This window comes from Manis javanica, chromosome 11 (genome assembly GCF_040802235.1).
Source record: "Manis javanica isolate MJ-LG chromosome 11, MJ_LKY, whole genome shotgun sequence".
NCBI classification, from domain to species: domain Eukaryota; kingdom Metazoa; phylum Chordata; class Mammalia; order Pholidota; family Manidae; genus Manis; species Manis javanica.
In genome coordinates, this window is record NC_133166.1 from 91,150,384 (window position 1) to 91,170,730 (window position 20,347).

Genomic DNA, 20,347 nt, shown 5'->3' on the forward strand with positions numbered 1-20,347 from the left:
AAGGTTGCCGTGGGAATCATCAATGATTTTCAGATCATCACCAGATGAAAATTACATGGAAAAGGGAGGGATATGGAAAGTATTCATAGGCCAGGCCTGGGAGGGGCTGCCCATCTCTTTCGCTCACATTCTTTTGTCCAGAACCCAGTATTATGACCACGTCTCACTTGCAAGAGGTCTAGGAAATATGGTCCCTTCATAGGAAGTGACGTGTCAGTGACAATTCCACACCTAGGTAGTAACTGGCTATCTCTGCCATGTGTAGAATTAGGCAGTACATATTCTAGGGAATTTGGTGAGGGATCCCATTAGTCCTAACAAAGATACGTGTAATCATGAAAGGATTTCTGATTGGGATAGATTGTTAAGAATGCCTTCCCTGGCAAAATGGGAGGGGTGGGGGATGGAAAAGTGACTCATGTGACTCTTTTGATATAGAAACGATTTCCTCATTTCTAAGGACCTGACAAATTGTCCCTAAGAAGGGAGAAGGGGCATGTGGCTTAGAGATAGTTCACCTAGGACTTAACCTCTGTTACTCATCTTGACCTGACCCTGCCAAGTTAAGGGAACTTTCCTTTCTATTTCTCATCAGGGTTTATAGTTTGTAGTGAAAACTTCCTTGTACTTCTCTGATCCTGATTAATTGTGCCCCATGTAACCTATTACGTGTATCATCATCTACTTTGACTCACAGGGATTTCTGTTTGAAGAGGGCGATAGAAATGGACCTGCCTAGAGACATAACTTCTTAGCAGATGTGTTTCTGATCTTATCTCAGGATGTGGTTTCTTTTCAGTACTCTTGGAAGGCTGGAGAAAACAGTAAGAAGATACTTAATAGTGTCCAGTGTTTGGAACAAGTCTCGAGGACCAGAAATATGTTTATTGTGTCTTCTTCATGTTTTGCATGGTCGTGGAACAAAATGTTGTGGATTTCTTCTGTGGTTCAATTTTCCCACCTGGAAAGCAGTTTTCCCCCCTCTGCTGTCTTTATACTTTGAGCTGTATGGAATTTTCTAGGAACTTCACAGAGCTGAAGCTTACTTTGGGGCCATCAAGGAAGAAATGTGTATGTGCATGTATGTTAATTCACATGTAGTACAAATATATTTTTAAGTTAGTGTAAGTTAGCAAATTAAACCAGTGTTTATAACCAATTTTAAACAAGTTCCCATCAATTTACGTAGTCTCAGGACAGAGAAAAATGGTATTTAGCTTTGTGACCAAAATAGGAAGCATAAATATAAGTAATCAATTTACAAGGCTTATACAAGCATCTAAATTATGGTGTATCACCAAATCCACATGGTTATACACAAAGCTGACTAATCCCCATCTTAAACAGAAAACATACTAAGAACAAAGATGACTCTTTTAAAAAACACAACTAATCTGACAAACACATAGCTAATCCTTAAATGAGCTGGCATAATGGGGAATTGCTCTGGCTCCTTCTGAGCCATAACTGATATTAGCTAATGACAATCACCATTTAGACCTGAATCATACGTAACATATGTCACAACTAAAAATAAAATGAGAACTAATAGTCACAGCAGGATTGAACAATTAACAAATTAGTTTTTTGCTTATTGATATTACCAAAACAAAATTTGAGCTTAACAATGTCTTAAGATCTTTCATACCACAAAGCAAGTTATTCAAGTTTTTAAATTTTTGTAAATATATTTTTATTTCATAAAGAACTAATTTCACTAAGGAGCCAAAGCTAACTCATACCAGACTATGCAGATTAGGTAGGATCTTACATTTTATTTTTTTAAAAACTGAGAAAATTTAGGCACAATTCACAAATTTGCTAATTATTTTTCCCTGCTTATGATCCTTGGGTATGGATATATGCGCTTTTATATTACACATGACATCAGCTAAATCAGACAGAAAATCTCCTGCTCTAAGAACATTTTTCCAACCATTGGCTCCTGTCAAGTAAGATTATGAAGAAAAAGTGATTAATTCTGCAACTCAGAAGATTCTAGACCAAAACACGGGACTCTAATAGCATTGTCTTATTTATTAACATAGTTGAAATATTTGGCTGATAAAACTTTTGTCCATGGCTATTCTAGCAACAAAATTTTACTCGAAATATTTCACCGTGAAATGGTGTTGCAACTTGAATGTAGTTTTTATTCATGAATTGATTTCCATAAAGCAAATCTCACTCTTCACATGGCAGATTCGGTGGCCAAAAAGTGATTCAAAAAAAGCTTCCCCCTCCGCATGCCAATCCTTGAGACTGCTTGGATGAAGCTGAGTTCTGGGCCCTGCACCTGTGCTGAAGGAGAAGGGAAAGAGTAGAACTCATTCTTGGCTGACCTGAACAAGCTAATCAGATGCTCCAAACTTACACAACCAGGGAACCACGTGGAGAACTGAGCTTACTGGGCAGCTATAGGAAGGTGCGGACTGGATGAATTTCACAGAGCATATTCATCATCTTTATCACAATGCCATTCTTAAGGTCTCCTAATTGGATGAGCTACAGAATCAGTTCCTGACTCCAACCTTCTCATCTCGCCTCACAGCTTTCTTGCAGTAGCCTCGGGAGAGATCCTGCACTTTTCATGTTCTGCTGCTAATTTTGCATTACTCTTTTGATGAATAAAATACAATAACATGCTTCTCTCTCTTAGTCCCCGAAAGTGTGTGTGTGTGTGTATCAATTTGGGAAAGTAGATTTGGGTTGTTAAAATACATGTCATTTCTCCCTGTAATTTGCTGCCTTTTGTTGTAGTTTGACTTTTGAGTCTCACTTTCTACTTGTTAGAGTAGCAAGTTCTTTTATTCTTTCCGAGAAGCTGAAGCATGAGACTAGAGAACACTGGGGAAAGGTTGGCCAAGCGGAGAGAGACAGGAAGAACAGTCTCTAGAAGCTCTCGCTCTGGGTTTCAGGCACTTCAGTAAGAGACTTCCTCCCTGTTCCTATGCACATTCACGGAAAACGAAAGCCAGAAGGCCCCCGGGCTGCCTGGGTTGTGGGGGGATGGCAAATGAGGGGCCAGCTAGCAGCACAGACCCCCCAGATCTCTCCAGGGGCCATTCCTTAAGGAGAGAGTAACTAACGCAAAAAGGATTTCCCTCTTGCTCTTACATCAGCCACTTTCAGAAAAATGGGAGGGATGTTTTTATTGCTAGGCAGGAAATGAGACTCAGGCCCTTCTTGAGATCATTCCAGTCCATGCCTTTCTCACGATCTCTGAGTCAAGCTAGCCTTCGGTTGACCTCTGTAGAAAGGAGCAGGACCCCAGAGGGAAAATCAGGGCCTAGAGGTCATCCTGTTGGTACTTGGGGCGCAGCTTCAAAGTCTGAATCATCTTTCTTGTTTGGCCTTAACAGGGTCACAGCCCCAGTGTCCTGCCCTGGACTGTGAGAGGGGCTCTGACCTCCCCCTTAGCAAAGGCAGAATGGGGCAGGGTAGGGAATAGACAATTCTACCCAAAGGGGATTCACTTTTCCTTGTATTCAAGGAAAGTGAATTGTAAAGCACTCTACCGGGATCTGTCCCTTTTTGTGTCTTGACATAGACTTTGTTGTCCTTCTTTTCCTTAGCTTTATCTCACTTTCCCCTCCCACGTGTTTCCTAGCCCCACAATGAGTACGGGAGCAAGCTCACTTCCTTCTCATGGGTTGGGGACCAAAATTGGGCTTGACCCCAGAGTCCAGCAGAGTAACAAAATGGACCAGAGACACAAAAGACATCTGGTCTTTCTGCTTGTGTGGATCCTCATACTAACCTCTATCCATAAACTCCATATCCTTGAAAATGCCATCGTTCCCCCAGAGAATCCAACGCCCCGTTTTCCTTTGTTTCATTTCCTGCCTTACAACTGTTGTGCCTGGACAAAGTCTTTCTCCGTCTTTCTCCAGCACTGGTGTCACCTTGAGCATTCTGGATCTTTCTTCGTCTTTTACAAAGCACTTCTTTCTTGGATTCAGAGGTTCACTTTCTGGGTGTATTGTCCAAGCTATTAAGATCTCTTGATTTCTAAGGGTTACCTAGCTACAGCCTTCCTCACCAGCCCATCCTCCCCCAGCATTGCACATGCAAAGCCTGGGTCAGACATAATTTAAGACAAAAATGCCGGGTAAAGGCTGAGAAAAGTAGAAACCACATGTTTCCTGGCTGGCATCATGAGGAACCAGAGGGGCCATGTGGTGGGATGACCTAATGGCCAAGGGAAAAATGTCATTTTGCCAGGTTCTACACTTGCTCTGTGACCTTGGACCAGCCATTTAACCCAGTGGATCTCCGCTCCCTCATAAAAGAGGGTGTTGGATCAATTAATCTCTAAAGTTTTTTTCATTTATGATTCCATGATCCTTAGACAAACACTGAGACCCAAGAATAGGATCTTCCTTCCCTGCTCTGGAGATTATTTCCATAACCCAAGAGAAATAACACCCTCCTGGAAGCTACTTTGCCATGTTCTTCTGTTGAATCCAATTCCTTTTCCTGAGGCTATTGAAGGACGTTGATGTGAAAGGCATGGTGAAGAATGGCGTCCCTGGTGTCAGATCTCACCCAGCACCCCCGGGCCACAGCTGGCAGGAGACTTTGGTTAAGCTCCCCTGCTGCTCAGGGACCACTCCCCAAAGAGAGGCCAAAACCCAAGAGCCAGAGAGCCTGGATGAGAGACACTGATTGTGAGAGAATCATTTCCTTTTGGTTCTTAAGAAGAACACGAATGAGGCCTGACAACTAGAACAGTCTGTCTGAACTGTTTGCAGGGGCAGCAGACGAAGGTGGGACATTAGGGAGAAAATGGGTGAAACGGTTTAGTGGCTCTTGATGCCTTTCCCTCCATGATGTCTGCTCCGGGAACCCAGTCCCCTGCCGGGCAGATTTCCTCAGACCATGCTGTGATTTCTGGGCTCTGCAGGGGACATGACCAGCCCCAGAAACAAGGCCAAGGCACTGCTTGTCAGGGAGAAACTGGCCTCAGGCCCCACCCGCGATCCCGCAGCTGGAGTGGGTGAGAATCATCCCAACAGGGCAATAAATTGCTTTGTCCTAGGTCATCCTGGTCTTAACATCATGACATACATTTCCCAACCGAACAGGCAATAAATAATTCCAGTTAGCAAAGATCTGTAGGGTTGAGTGGATCCCTAGCATGTTTTATTTCAGAAGTGACTGCCTATTAGGAATTGGCCTGCCTCTGTGGTTCTTCTTGGACACAGGGATGTGCTAAGTATGGCCTCCAAGGGCTTAGATGGTGCTCTGAAGGCTCCTTGGGAATGCCTGGGCTGTCAGGGAACCCACAGTCAGCCATCTGTCATAACCCAAATAAGTCACTGTCCAGACGCCACCAGGATATGCAGATGGACTGGTTCTGGGTGATCACAGTCCCTGGGCATTAGGAAATGGTCTCCTGAAACTAAAGAAATGAGCTGAGATTCTTCTGAGAAATCCTACTAGGTTTCAGAACCTTAAAATCTCAGTCCTGACCCCAGACTGCTGCTGTGTGTGGGTAGATGGTGGGGGGCCTCAGGAAAGTGGATGTGGCTGGGCCTTCTTCAGTGGGTGTGGCCCTCGCACACTTTCTGAGTGCTGAGGCTGCTATGGCATCCTATTGAGAGAGAAGAAATACCACAGGATTGCATCAAGACTAAAGACATAAAGAACCAAGGACACTGATTTCATCCAAGTTCTCTGAGGAGTGAACAACAACAAAAACATGAAACAAAACACAAAAGAAATAAAGAAAAGTAGCCCTTTGTGGTAAAGGGCATGCTGAGAAGGCGAGAGCCAGAGCTGCCTCCCCAGAGCATGCTGGGAGGACGGGCACCAGAGCCGCTCTCTAGAGCATGCTGGGGGACAGACACCAGCACATGGCCCAGGGCTGCTCTTCCCCCAGCGCCCACCCTGTTCCCCGACCCACCCTCAACCTAGAGACTAGGGGAAGGTTTGTCCAAAGATGACTGTGGAATAGGGTATGCCGTGGTGGTCTGCAGGTCCCCCACACTGTGGGGCAGTGAGTCAGCAAGTGGGGAGAACAGTCAAGGTGAGGAGATGGAGAAACAGAGAGGCAGGAGAGAAACGGGGACTGACAGAGACGCGAGGGGCCAGCGTGTTGGTGGAGGACGAGGGGAGAGTGGAACAGAGGGCTGTGTAGCTGCTAGCCGGAGGCATTGATGTACAGCTGGCTCTTGAGAATGTAGTCGATGACGGGCTGGGACAGGTAATCCACGACGTGGCCATCCCCGTGTTGCAGGGCCAGCCTGGAGGAGAAGAGAGGGTAATCAGACGGTATCCTTCCCTGAAGCAGAGCAGAGGACGGGCCAGCCCACTCTCTTTCTGGGATAGGGCTTCCCCAGCACCGCATGACCTGCCTTTGCTCGGCTATGTAACTGGTATTCCTATTAGGAAAAGCCCTCTTGCCCCTGTAGTTCCTTCGCCATCCTGGCGACTCCGCTTCATCCTGGCTTTGCCACTTCCTGACCGAGGGACCTTGGGCAAGTTACTGAAGCCAGTCTGTTCTTTAGTTTTCTTCTCTGTAAAATGAGGGGAATATTTGAGCCTACCTCATTCAGTGATTAAATGGATTAAATAAACCATTATGCAAAGCACTTAGAATAGCCCATGCATACAGTGGGCATTTAAATGTGAATGGTAGCTATTCTCATTTTATTCCTTTGTGTTTCTCTGCACAGGTCTCCTGAAAATGAATCTCTTGATTGACCATTTCTTTTCCTTCCTTCTGGAGCTCTGACAGAGGAAGTGCCCTTCTCTGGGGCCCTTCTCCCAAACCCTGGGGGGCCCAAGGAGAAAGGCACTAAGGTACGAACGGGCTTCAGGATCCACTTTGGGTTCTGTACAGTTTTGCTCCAGTCTTTGTCTGGCTGCTTCCAATTCTTTATTCATTTGATGGTCTTGGTAATGTCAGGCCCCAAGGAGCTGTTTGTAAAAATTCATATACTCCTCCAGACCTAGATTTTGGAAGGCACTGGAACCCTGCCCTTTGAGATCTCCCCGGAGGCTGGCTCACTGCCTTTTCAATGCAGACACTGTCCTGACCTAGTAAGCAAGCCAGGTCATTAAGTGCCTCCCTGCAGTTTTCAGGGTGGCCTCTGGAAGAAGTAGTCTATACCCGTGTTTTCCAAAAGCCAATCCCAACTTCATCTGAGTCATACAGGGAGCAGACCCCTGCCCAAGCCCAGAAATTCTGATTCAGTGGGACTAAACAGACACAAGTATTTGTGCTGTGTAAGTTTTCATGGTAATTCTATTGTGCGGCCATGTGTGGACCCGCAGTCTTCCCGATCCCCTTCATCGGCCACTGTCATTGGTTTTCTGCTTGTACCTCACAGTTGGTGCTACTCTTTCAAGTGTCTACATAATCACCTACAGTCCAGGGAAGAAGTCCAGTGGACATTTAAAAACCATGGGCTCATTTGAGAAACATGTGATCCAGATGACAATGCTCTCCAACTTTGTGCCCTCCCAGGCCATCACGGCTGGCCATTTGGACTGCTCCTTTGCATTCTTTGAAATGCTAATGTTTTAAAAGTTCTCCATTGCCTTCTTTTCTTCTTACTGACTCTCCCTGTGAGTAAGACATGCCTCTAACTTTAATTTACATTTATATGCTCCTGGTTTTCAGTTTTATTATACCTCTAGACCCCTATATTCCATATATCTCACCGTCCCACTGGACATTTCCACTTGGGGTGTGTGGTGGAGGCTGTTAACTGGTCCATGGTGTCCATTCTCCTTCTTCTGTTTACTAATATAACTTCCCAAGTTTTAGCTGGGCACATGGCTGCCAAGCTACAAAGTCTATCCATCCCCCCTCTTGAAGCTCCTAAGTATGGCCAAGTAACTGAAGCTGAGCCAGTGGGATGCAAGGGGAAGTGATATGTGCAACTTTGAGTCACCTTATTAAAGACAGAGCTCTTTGCCCTTTCCTACCGGCTTACATCAATCATTACAATCATTACAACAGCTGTGGACCCAGAGATGGAGGCTTCATGTTGAAGAGGCCAGAGGACCAATCCCTTTTGACTTCAGTTGGAGGGAAATAGAAATTTATCTTATTTAAAACTCTGAGTATTGGAGGTCGGTGGGTCTTTTTGTTATGGCAGCTTAGCCTATACTCTTACTAATACAGTATTCTATAAGCACCTCAAACTAAAGAGTCTGGGACTAAAAAATCTTCTTCCCTCCTCAAACCAGCTAATGCTGTCTAACGGCTTATCCCCCTTTTGAAAGGAAATGATTGGGGGCAAAAAGAAGCTGAGTAGCAGAGCAACAGGTGGAGGCCAGTCTAAGTCAGCTTCGACTGAGGACAGTTATATGGAAACTTATAAGCTGGTTTGACCAAGTCTTTCAGCATTTGTCAAAACGTACCTGCTCTTAGTTGAGCTGACAACAGACATGGGATGGTTGATGTCATCCTTCACCACCATGATGTTGTTCTAGGGGTAGAGCAGAGAGAGGAGATTGCTAGCCCCTCACACGAAACTCCTTTTGTGCCCTCCCTCCTCCAGCCCCCAGGTATCTCAGAGCTACGTGAGCAGGGAGATGGAGGACTCACTTTGTATTTGCGGAGTATTGAGGAGTGATTCATGATTCGGTCTGTGTCAGCTGCGTCCCGGGGCACCACCACAATCCCAAAATCCCCCACGATCACCTCCATCTGAAGAAAGAGAGAGCGAGACCATGCCCTTTGCTGAAACCATGATTCCAAACACCTACCAACCAACTATCTAGCAGTGGGGAGTTCTCTTCCACGTGGAACCCCAAGCGTTGGTCCTAAAGTTGCCTTAGGCCTGTCAGTCAACCCCTTCAGTTCAAGTAACAAACTGTAACAGTGTTAGTGGAATGAGTGGAAACTTTGCCTGGCACACAGAAGATAGCTTAATAAATACCTTGAGACCGAATGAATAAATGTTCTCCTACATGTCCGGGCAAGATCTCTCCAGTTCCTGAAGCTCCTATTGAATTCATAATGCTGAAGAGTAACATGAATGACATAGAGGCCTTACCTGGTAGACACTCCCATGGGTGACAGAACCCATTGCTCAACAAGCATACCCCTGGCTCCAGGTGGACTACTGAGGGGGTGGCTGGAGAGTTTTCCTGGCTCACCCAGGTGAAAGCTGCTGTGGGACTCAAGGGCAGCGAAGAGCTGGGCAGGGCTTGGAATGCATCAGTGTGCACACAGGCAGTGACAGCAGGGAGATTTGGGGGTCATTTCTGAGATCAGCCTCTGATAGAAGCTTGCTGCCATAATGAGAAATGAAACTTTTATGTTTAAAGAATAACTTTTTTTTTTTCTGATTGTAAACACAATATAAGTTTGGGAAACTCAGGGTAAAAAAAAGGAAAATCAATCACAACCATATACTCCAGATAACTACTGTTAACATCATGTATTTCTGGGCAGTGTTTTCCTCTCTACAAATAAGTGTATATATCCACAATTGGATTAAATTGCGAAATTAATCATTTTACCTGTTTATTTCTTTTTTCACTTAGTGTTATATTGTGAGCATTTTCTGACATTGTCCAAAATTACCTGAAAATATTGTTTTAACACTATGTATATTTCATTGTCTGTACTATGATATACCATGATATAGTAAACCAATCTTGCACTATAGAAAGTGTACAGTTACTTCTGATTTTTTGCAATTACACATAATGCTCTCTTAAAGATCTTCATACATAACTCTTTTACCACATTGCTGATGATTCCTGTAGGATAAGAAGTAAAATAACTGGAGGAAAGGATATGAACTGGACATATTTCAAGCTTTTGAGACATATTACCACCTTGCTTTCTGGAAACTCATGCCAATTTTTATTTCCAAAGAGCCTGAAAGTTATGGCATTTAATATACTTGAATCTAGCCCAGACATTTTACTGTTTGGATCTTGCCAGTTAAGGATTCCGATGGGGTGAGAAAAAGGGGGATGCAGGTGGCTTCTAAGTGGTGCAGTTCATTTGAGCCAAGCCCTGTTCTGACAGCAAGGGACCCAGGGTTACCTCATAATTCTCCAAATGAGGGCTGTAAACACAGACCTTATGGAGCACTGTGGCCATTTCTTCTCTACCAGGGGACTTCTGTACCAGTAGATTTCTGCTTCCAAGTTTGATTCAGCGTGTGTGTGTGTGTGTGTGTGTGTGTGTGTGTGTGTGTGTGTATGCGCATGTGCGCATGAGCAGGAACTCATCCACACCCTCGGATATTTCCATCCACCTTTACCCTACTTGTCGCATTGCTTGCAACTGGAACTCTGGTGTTGCTGTACTAAAAAGTTGGCTGGCGGTGCCCTAGGAGGGAAGTTGTGCAGAGATGAGGGGGAAGCATGTTGCTACTGTGCAGGGCAACTCATTGAGCAAGACCTGCTCCAGGGGCAAGCAATCCAAGTATAGACGACCAGAGCCCCCACCGGATCACGCCATTTGGGAGACACAGGACAATATAATTTGTTGCAGCTATCGGTGGTATTCAGATTGTGTAAATGGGCACTGAGTGTTTGTCCTATGAATCAGGAATGTTAGGGAGAGACAGGGCAGTGAGTTGTAGGTAGATCCAGCCTCTGCCATAGCTTTTAGAATACTGCACTAGGATTTATTACTCAGAAGATAACCTGAGGCACTCGTTCTCAAACTTGGCTGCTTGTTAGAATTACCTGGGGAGCTTTTTTAAGTCCCAAAGCCCAGCTCACATCCAAGATCAATTACACCAAAATCTCTGGGAATGGGACCCAGGCATCAATTGCTTTTTATTCTCCAGATTATTCCAATAAACAACCAAGCCTGAGAACCAGTGGTGTAATTAAAACTCCAGGGGTAGTTGCAGGGTAGAGACAGAGAAGAGAAGAATCCATCCAAGCTGGTATATGTAGAGATTCCTCAAACTGCCTGCTCTGTAGGTGTTTCAAGAGACCTGGTGTACGGTACATCATGTAGGATCTGCCTTCAATTTGATTCTGAGAACTTGATGGATGTTTCATATATGAGATGCGTGAAATAATGGGGCTCTGTGAAGTGCGTGGTCTGGTTTAAGGCATGAAAATGATGGCTCAGAATGGCAGTCAGATCCTGTGGGGACTCGCCCTGTGGGTGACATTAGAGCAGCTGCTGCTCTTCACTCAGGAACTAATGATCTGAGCCCCCGTCAGTAACAGTGCCAGGCGGCTCAGGGGGTGGCAAGCAGATGGAGCCCTTGCTGCTGGAGGCATCTTTCTTTTCCAGAAACAGGTGACAGACTTGCCCCCTGAGAATCACAAGTGGGTGATGGAGACAAGACACACTGCTTTACCTCATCCAAGTAGCATCTCTGCTGGGGGTTAGGCCAGAGACTGTGCACATTTTCTGCTCCTTTGGCCAGCTGTAGGGCACTGGGCTTGATTTCCATGCATGAGGGCATCTTTGTGAGAGTTTGGGGCAGGGAGAGGGACCAGCTAGAATTGTGAGCTGTGCCTTTCACCTTGCAGGGCCTTAGCTGTCCTTGCCACCCCTGCCCCCCCAGTCCCCATCTCCTGCCTCCTGCTGGCCTCCAGGACCAGCTGCTCTTTTATGGTCTCCCTGTGCTGGTTCTTTCTCATCTCCCTGACCTTGAACCACTGCAGTCCCTAGGCCTCAGCCCTGGGACCTCCTTTTTTTCTGTCTATACTCATACCCTGAAAATTTCATTCAATTTCAAAGCTTTAAAGTCACACTTATGGCTCCAAAATTAATTGCTCCAATATAAACTTCTCTCTTGAAGTTCAGACTCATATATCCAGCAGCCTTGCCAACATTCAATATTTAACTTGGATGGGGCATCTCGAACCTAAAATGTCCAAAATGTCCTCTGACATCGATTGGTCAGTCAATCCCCTCCACCCAAAAGGAAATGCTTTTCCTACAGTCTTTTTCACTTTTGTAACTGAAAACTCTCCTCTTACAATAGCTCAGGCCAAACAATGGCATTTTCCTTGATTTCTCTCTTTCTCTCACATCTGGCTTTCAGTCTGTAAGGTAACCCAATCGACTCTGTTTTCAAAACAAATCCAAGACTCTGCTGATTTCTCACCATTTTCATTGATCCTATCCTGGTCCAAGCCTCCTTTAGTAGGTTAAACAATGGCCCCAAAGCTATCCAGGTTCTAATTTCTGAAACCTGTAAATGTTACCTTATATGGCAACATGTATGCTGATGTGACTAAACTAAAAACCTTGAAATTATCCTGAATAATCTAGGTGGGTCTTAATGCAATAACAAGGAGGCAGAGGGAGATTCAACACACAGGAGAGGTGGTGATAGAAAGATGGAGCAGAGATTGGAAGAAGCTCCACCACTGGCCTGGAGGATTGAAGAAGGGGCCATGAGCCTAGGAATGCAAGCAGTGCAGCTCTAGAAGCAGGTGGGGCAGGGAGGGAACTCCTCGGGAGGGAATATGGCCTTGCCAACAACTTAGTTTGGGCCTAGTGAAACCTATTTCACATTTCTGGCTTCCAGAAGTTTAAGAGAATCCGTGTGTGTGGTTTTAAGCCATCAAGTTTGTAGCAATGGAAAACGAATTCATCTCCATCATCTCCCACTTGGATTGATTACTCTGGTCTCCCTGTTCTCTCCTCTTGTCTTTTTCAGTCTCTTCCCAACAGCTAGACCAATAACGTGAAAACATAAGTCGAATTATGCTGCTCCTTGGCTCAAAGCTCTTCTTAAGTGTCCGTTGACAGACTAATGAATAAAGAAGATATATACCCAATGGAATATTATTCAGCTATAAAAAAGAATGAAATCTTGCCATCTGCAATAATGAGGATGGAGCTAGAGATTATTATGCCAAGTGAAGTAAGTCAGGCAGGGAAAGACATATGATTTTACTTATATGTGGACTCTAAAAACAAAACAAATGAACAAACATAAAAAAACAAAAGCAGACTCATAAACACAGAGAACAACTGGTGGTCGCCAGAAGGAGGGGAGAACGGGTGAAATAGGTGAAGGGGATAAAGAGGTACAAACCTCCAATTATAAAATAAATAAATCATGGGGATGAAAAATAAGCATAGGGAATATAGTCAATAATATTTAATAACTTTGTATAGTGATGGATGGCAGCTATACTTGTGGTGAGCATTTTGCAATGTATAAAATTATTGAATCATTATCTTGCACACCTGCAACTAATGTGATACTGTATGTCAACTATACTTGAATTAAAAATATATACATATATTTAAAAAGATTTTTTTAAATGGAACCCTAGTTTTTAAAAAGTCACCTTTTCACCGAGACCATCTCCGGCCACACTATTGCAACCTGTTTCCCTGGCACACAGACCCACCCAGTCCCTCTGCCACACAGGCCTTGCCCTGTCCTGTGCTTCCTGTTCCTCCTCAGCATTTATCTCCATCGGACACTCTGGGCTTTTTCTTTGTTTTGTTTACCCTTATTGTTGTCTCTTTCTCCCTCCCCTATAAAGTAACCTCCATGAGGAGGTTACTAGTGTCCCTAGTGGAAAAAGACCCGGCTCATCATAGATGCTCATAGGTGCTATCGAATAAGTGGATTCCTGCAGTATTTTCCTGGCAGTCACCATGGTGCCATCAGCTGATAAACTCTCCCTGTCGCAGGACCTGGAGGGCAGCTCATCGTACCTAATAGAGACCTGGGAGACCCAAAGAAGTTACAATAAAGACAGACACTCTGGTCCCTATGACAAGTAAGGGGGATTTTAGTTTTGCACGTTCCCAGACTTGATCTGATTCACCAGCAGAATCAACTGAAGGAGCTTTAAAAACAATAGCAACAACAGATGCCTGGACCTCACCCTGGGAATTCTGATAGGACCCGTCTAGGATAGCCTGGAGCCTCTCTTTACAAAGCCTCCTGATCCTTCAGATGTGCACCAAACTTTGGGAAGTTGTTGCTCTAAATCACATAGGCAGTTAACTAAGCTGCTAATCCTCTGGCTTGGTTTGGGAAGTGGTCAACACCTCTGGGGGACAAGCAGCTCTGGGGATTCCAGCAGGTATGAGGACATGCCCCCTCACGGAGGTTCAGGCAGACATCAGACCCCAGGAATGGAGGGTTGCTCGGGAGTGTCTGTTCCAGCAGGAGGGCACCTCCTGGGCCTTCATGAGGAGGTCTCTGCAGGGCTCGCCTTGAGGTGGGAAGGTGGGAAGGTGAGTGACCCATGCAGCAAAGCTATCCTGATTGGCATGGCCCTTTCCCAGTGGTGGCCACTGTGACCTCATACTGCCACACCACCGTAGGCAGGATCAGGGTCCCCTCTTCCTCCCACCCTGCTACCTTGCAGCACACAGTGACCTTCCCAGTTTGGTCTGGCCCATGTCACATCTCAGAGGTAGGGGTCTGTGGCATTCACCCTGCTCTCACTTCCTGCTCCCAGGGACAGCTTTGATCCTATCTTTTCATCTTCTGGTCAAAGGCTCTCCAGGGGAGGCAAGGGTGGGGATGGGGAGAGGAAGTGGGAGGCAGGTTCTCCTTCCCCAAATGTGGGGAGTCGGAGGGAAGGATATGAGACATATTGAGGCAGGAAGCAACTCGGCCCTGGGAGGAGCAAACGCTAAGGATGACCCTGGCCCCTGGTGGCAGATCTCTAGTAAGGAATGTGGAGTAATCATCTTCCCTCCAGGAGGCTGAATTTCACAATCTGCCCTGCTGGAGTTCAGGGATGCCTGGGGTCAGGGGATGCCCTGTGAGCTCAGTCAGCCAGGCACTCTCCTGGCACCAGGCACCAGGCACCAGGGACAGAGGGATGAACAAGACATATGGGGTTTTGTCCCTTGGATCAATTGTTATCGAGAGGGAGACATTAAACAGATGATTATTTCAACTGCATCTATGGCTATGAAGAGCAGGGCAGGTTCCTATTAAGTAGGTAAGATCTTGCAGCAGATAATGGCAAAAGTTTGGTAACTGGTGAAAGTTTGGGCCACTTCTCATGGTGGAGGCAAACTACCTTTTGCACAGAACAGCCTCCAGTCAAGCTGTCCCAGGTAGCCTTTCATTCTTTTATTCAATAAACTTGCACTGAGTGTATACGGTGGACTGGGCACCATTCTGGTGTGGCCCCATAACACAGGCAAGTCTAGCACGCTCAAAGCTCACCTTCTCATAGGGAGACCATAAACACATACAAATATAAATAAGAACAGGTCACCTCGAGCCAACAATATTGAAAATAAAACAAAATGACCTTTAAGCTGGAACCTAAAGGATCTGCTATAGGATCACTGGGGGAAGAGCATGCCCAGTGGGGCCACAGCTAGTGCAAAGTGCCTGAGGTGGGCAAAACTGGTAAAAAAAAAAAAAAAAAAAAGAAGAAGAAGAAGAAGGAGAAGACCAGGTGGGACTGGAGCACAGAGAAGTAGAAAAGTAGACAAGGACCAGATCAAAGAGGGGGTTTCATTCCAACTGCAAAGAAAAGCTGTAAGCATTTTAAACAGAGGACTTGACTTCCCTTAGCAACTGGATCCTCTTTGTATTGACTTACCCAGGCAAGCCTAACTGGTGAGACCCTCTGTAGGATCATTCTGAGATCAGGGCTCAGAATCCTGGGTGTCTCCCCAAAACAGTGCTCTCTTCTCAAGGTACAGGCTGTGGGTGACTTGAGCCCACTTGCGTTTCTGCTCCAGATAAGAATGTTTGGGGATGAACATTGGACGACCAGGACGGAAGGAAAGAGACATTTCTTAAGGTACCCGGCTGCACCAGGCACACTACTAGGGGCTTCATTTATTATTACATTTAATCTTAAGACAGCTATCTTCTTGAGATATGCATCTCAGCTCTCAATTTGTAGATGGGGAAACCAAGACTCCGTGATGTTTAGTACCCAGTTTATGAGCTGCACAGCTAGTAAGAGAATTTGAACCCACTCTGGATTCCTTTAAAGGCTCTTTCTACCACATCACACCTCTTCTAATCCACCTTGTAAGAATATTTTAGTGACTTGAAGCTTTTCAGATTTGAAAATACTGTATATTCTTATCTTCTCTCAAGGCTGACCAGGAATGAAGTCCTCAGTATTACTGTACATCGCCCCCTGGAGTATATAATTTGTACACTTCTGAGCAGGTTAGAAAAGACGGCAGGAGAGAATGTCAGGCTTCTGACATTCCTTCTCTTTGCACTTCTCTTTGCAGTGCAAAGAGTAGGTGAGGGGTTTCTGAAACATGCTCCACCCATTTCAGTAAAGAATCCTCCACCCTGGTTCTGGCTCCCCCCTTCCTGCAACGCTCCTCTCTGTGGGGAAGACCAGGTATGGTCAGAGGTGGGAGTGCATTTCCAGGATGGCTCACTTAGTGCAAATAAATGAATGATACTGCACGAGGGGTGTTCCCAGAGGAAATCGTCTCCACTCCCATTTCTACTTTGCGGGTGTGGGAACCAAGGGATTCCAGACTCAAGTCAAAAGTCAGAAAACCAAAACCAGAGCTCTTCACAGAAGAAGCAGAAGCTCCCATGGTAGGTGCTAAGCCTCCTTCCCCTGGGTCTGTAAATTCAGCTTTGGTTTTAGCAGCCTGGGGGCCTAATCCCCAGGGTGGAAGTGTCCGCTGGGCTTCCTGGCTGGGATTACACTGTCTGATAAAAACCATCTGAGCCTGAAAAACCAATGTTTGTCTTTGCTCCATTGGTCCTGGAGCCCTGGGATTTCTTCTGGACTGGCTAGGGCCCCAGGCTCTTCCTCTGTTTATTTTCTTTGGTTGTTTTCCCATAGCTGGTGGATGTAGGAAGCAGTTAGCCCATGGCTGGTTGGCTGGAAAAATGTAGGATACAGCCAATTAGAGCCAACCTGTGGACTGTTGGGCTTTGAGAAGTGCAAAGAGAAGGAAAAACAATTTTCTCATTGGCCCATTTCTGGCACCTAATGTTCCTCCACCTTTAGATTTTCATTCCTTTGGGTTAATTATTGACACTTGCTCATTTCAAATGCAAATACCATTTGAGAGGGTGAACACATTTAATCATTAAGTTTAATGATTTTACCTGCTTGCTGAAAAGTTGAAAACTTCTCAAATAAAGACTGAGATAAACCTCTATTTCAACCAGCCAGAATCATCTCCCCCAAAAGGTCTTGTTCCTCCCCGCTGAAACAGCCTTCTCTCAACCCCAAAATGCCTTTCTGTTTTTACCCACTTAGCCCAATCCTGGCCATCATTCAAAGCCTCCGTCAAGGGTTACCTCCTCCCTTGTGGTCTGCTATGAATTACATGTATCACTTTCTCACTTATCTGCCTTATTGGAATTAAGGATCTGAAGGCTTGTGGGAAATCCTGTCCCACTGTTCAGTGGCCGTGAGGTCTTGGACAAGTCACAATCTGTGTGCACCTTGGTCTCCATATCTGCAAAAGGGAACAGAAATTCCACTTCCCTGGGGGCATTCTATGGGGGTTAACTGAGATGATCCCTGAGAAATAATCCAAGTATTTATTGTCTGTCTCCCCCCTAGAAAGTAAAGTACATACAGTGAGGAATTTTGTCTATTTTGTTTTCTCTTTCTTTCGGCCCAGGAATAATGTCTGGCACACGCTAGGTACTCAATAAAAGTTTTAAAACCAATAAATTAATAACAGACAACATTTATTGAGTGCTTACTAAGTTCAGGAATTCTTCTATGCCTTTTACATGTTTTATTTTATGTAATATAAAAAATAATAATATAATAAAAAAGTAAGATATTTTTGTGCCTGAAGGACAAATACTGTTCTTATGCTCACACCAGGCACTTGAGAGGTCTTAGTTGAAAGACTGACTGAAGGAAAGAATGCTTGAACCAGAATTCATTTGCCAGACTGCCTTCCTGTTATAATATGATGGACAAAGCGGCTGGCAGCATAAGAGCCCTAGGCCCCGGGCTTTGTTTGGAGGAGGGGAGTATAAAAGATTCCCTCTTCACAAATCTGTCCATGCTGAGCCATTATCCTGTGGCCTTGATTTCCCACAGACCCTGGCCCATGCCTGCATACCTGCTTTGGTGGTGCGGTTATGACCCAGCACAGCCAAGATCAGGTCTCCTCAGGAAGCCTAGTTGTCTAATAAAAAATCCGGGAGGGGGATGAGCTAGGGGGACTGGGTCCTAACCTCCAAGGCTAGTCCAGGAATCTGGATCTTGATTTCTTTCATGAGTCAAGAATGAGAAGGCCAACTGCCAGGCCATCAGACAGCTTTTTTGTACTCAGTGGAGAGAAGCTGGATGAATATGTATGGCATTTTTTTCTCCCATGGAATGTGAGGCGAAGGGGTGCATTACTGGTCAGAGGAGGTTAGAATTCACTGAGGGTTAATGGATCTTTTTGCCAAATCGGAAATGCCCAAGGGATGTGTGTGGGTGGCAGTGGGCCGTGCCTTTAGTTGGTAATTCAATTTTTGGATGGAGAGCATGGACCCAGGAATCCAAATGAAAGGAGAAAGAGCAGCTCAGCAGAGTTTCTGCCTGTGCTGGAGGAAGCTTGGCAGTCCTGCTGTGGAACAGACTGTCTCAGCGGCTTCCCAGCCTGGCTGGGGGCAAATCCTCTCTACGGCCCCTCTGAGCTTTCTTAGCAGAGGGTAGAAAGGCTCCAATTTCTGCCCAGAGTTGTTTGAATGAGTGACTTCCTTCCTGCCTTGTTTCTGAGGATTCTGGAGAAGACATGGGAGACCAGGATGTGGAGCCACTGAGCAGAGGTCTGTAGCCAACAAGTATCACTCAGGACCTGAGGCAGTAAAGAGAAATGCATCTGATAAAGATTGAATGAATGAACGAAACCTGGGATAGAAGCCCTTGACCTGTATGCACCTCAACCCTCGTAACCTCATGGTTAGGCACTGAAAACTCTAAAATGGGCTGCTTCTAGGCAACTTCTTGATAGAACTTTCTAGTAGAATAAGCAGGGCTCACCCAATGCCTAGTCTTAAAAGAAAGAGCTTCCTTTTCTAGACCCTGAGATCCAAACATCCCCAAATGAGGACGGTGGAATAATTAACTGAGTTACTAACTAGTTTTGTGATCCCTTTATACCCTTTGCCTGACCCCAACCCTATGTCTAGCAGAGAACCAGATCCTTTACCAGACCTTGCCCTTTAATTTGCAGGGTGGAAAATAGAATAGTTTGGAGTCAGTGGCTTTAAACTAAGAGATTTTACTAGATGTCCTGAGAAGGAGAGAGCAAATAGGGAAGTAGGGAGAAAGTGAGGGTTCCTATGGCCAGGATCCTCACCTGACTCTGGTTGGCTTGCTGACTGTACACATGTGGGCAATATGTTGTTATTGACTCTATATAAACAGCTCTGCCCAGGGCTCTGGGCTGCATGGCTTCAGGAGAGCAGAGACTGGAGGGGTTGCAGTGCTGAGCACAGAGATGAGGAGGCTGTGATGGAGAGGCGCAGAGGCACAGACTGGCTTGCTGCATGCAGACTTGCTCTGAGTGGATTCTAGTGATTGACATGCTACCGTGGGAATAAAATTGCATATACACCCTTTTGCCCCAAAAACGTTCCATTGTCATTTTTTCGGTCCCATTGAATCCATAGTGAACTTATCCGGGACTGAAACCCATTGACAAGACAGGGAGATACCTTCAGAACAGCAAAAAGAGCTTTTCCTGTTCCCCACCCTCCCACTTCCACACTAGAAAGAAGCTAGATCTTCCTCTCCTCCCTCCCAGACAGCACCCTGGGGGCAAAGCCTCAGAAGAAAATGGACTGGCGGTCACAGGTGGGTGGGGCCCAGCTCTGGGCTTCCGGACTTAGCTGGGAGTCCTGTGCCCACGGGGGAATGGAGCAAAGTGCCTCCAACTTCAAGGGACCACGAAGGCCCACATTAGGGGAGCTGCCTGTGGGGACCCTGAAGAGCTGATATTTGTGTTCAGGGCTCGCGCACAAAAGCCTCTTGGCCTCTGCTAGTGAGTAATGCCTGAGACTACTCATCATTCCTGTGGAATGGAGATCTGGAGTTGAATTTTAATTTGATTTAAATAAACCACATGTGGTATTTCTGGCACACCTCTGTTGTAGGCTGAGAGTCACACTAATTATGTAAGGAAATAGCTCCTTGACTTTTTTTTGCCTCTACTTCAGGTGCCATAATTCTAAGGACCTCACAGATTGGCTGTGGGTTAAATGAGGGGATGGAGCAATTGGCTGGGTGAGAACGAGGAGGGAGAGCTCTAAATGGCCCCAGAAAGCCTCTGGAGTGAGCTTTGGGCGTCTGCTTGGCCCAAATCCCCGGCTGCTGGTGCTGTGGACTGGAATTCGCACCACTCTGCATGGCATGTGGTCCCCGCTGGCCCCTTGGTGTGCCCTCCGGGAGCACCTGCCAGGCCGAGTGCTCCGGAACGCCAGGGTGACCAGCTAAGTGGGGAATGGTT

At 45.8% G+C, this 20,347-nt stretch overlaps 1 protein-coding gene across 4 annotated transcripts in view; it reads right to left on the minus strand.

The window, feature by feature from the left end:
- Positions 1–5,118: 5,118 nt before the first annotated feature.
- Positions 5,119–20,347, minus strand: part of NMNAT2 (nicotinamide nucleotide adenylyltransferase 2) — a 190,843-nt gene continuing 175,614 nt past the window's right edge. For all 4 annotated transcript variants that reach the window (XM_073216883.1, XM_037021089.2, XM_037021091.2 and 1 more), the window contains 3 exons: positions 8,564–8,665; positions 8,377–8,444; positions 5,119–6,248 (listed from right to left, as the gene is read on the minus strand). In XM_073216883.1, the coding sequence (XP_073072984.1) occupies positions 6,146–6,248; positions 8,377–8,444; positions 8,564–8,665 (273 nt within the window). In that variant the 3' untranslated portion in view covers positions 5,119–6,145. The remainder of the gene's footprint in view (positions 6,249–8,376; positions 8,445–8,563; positions 8,666–20,347) is intronic.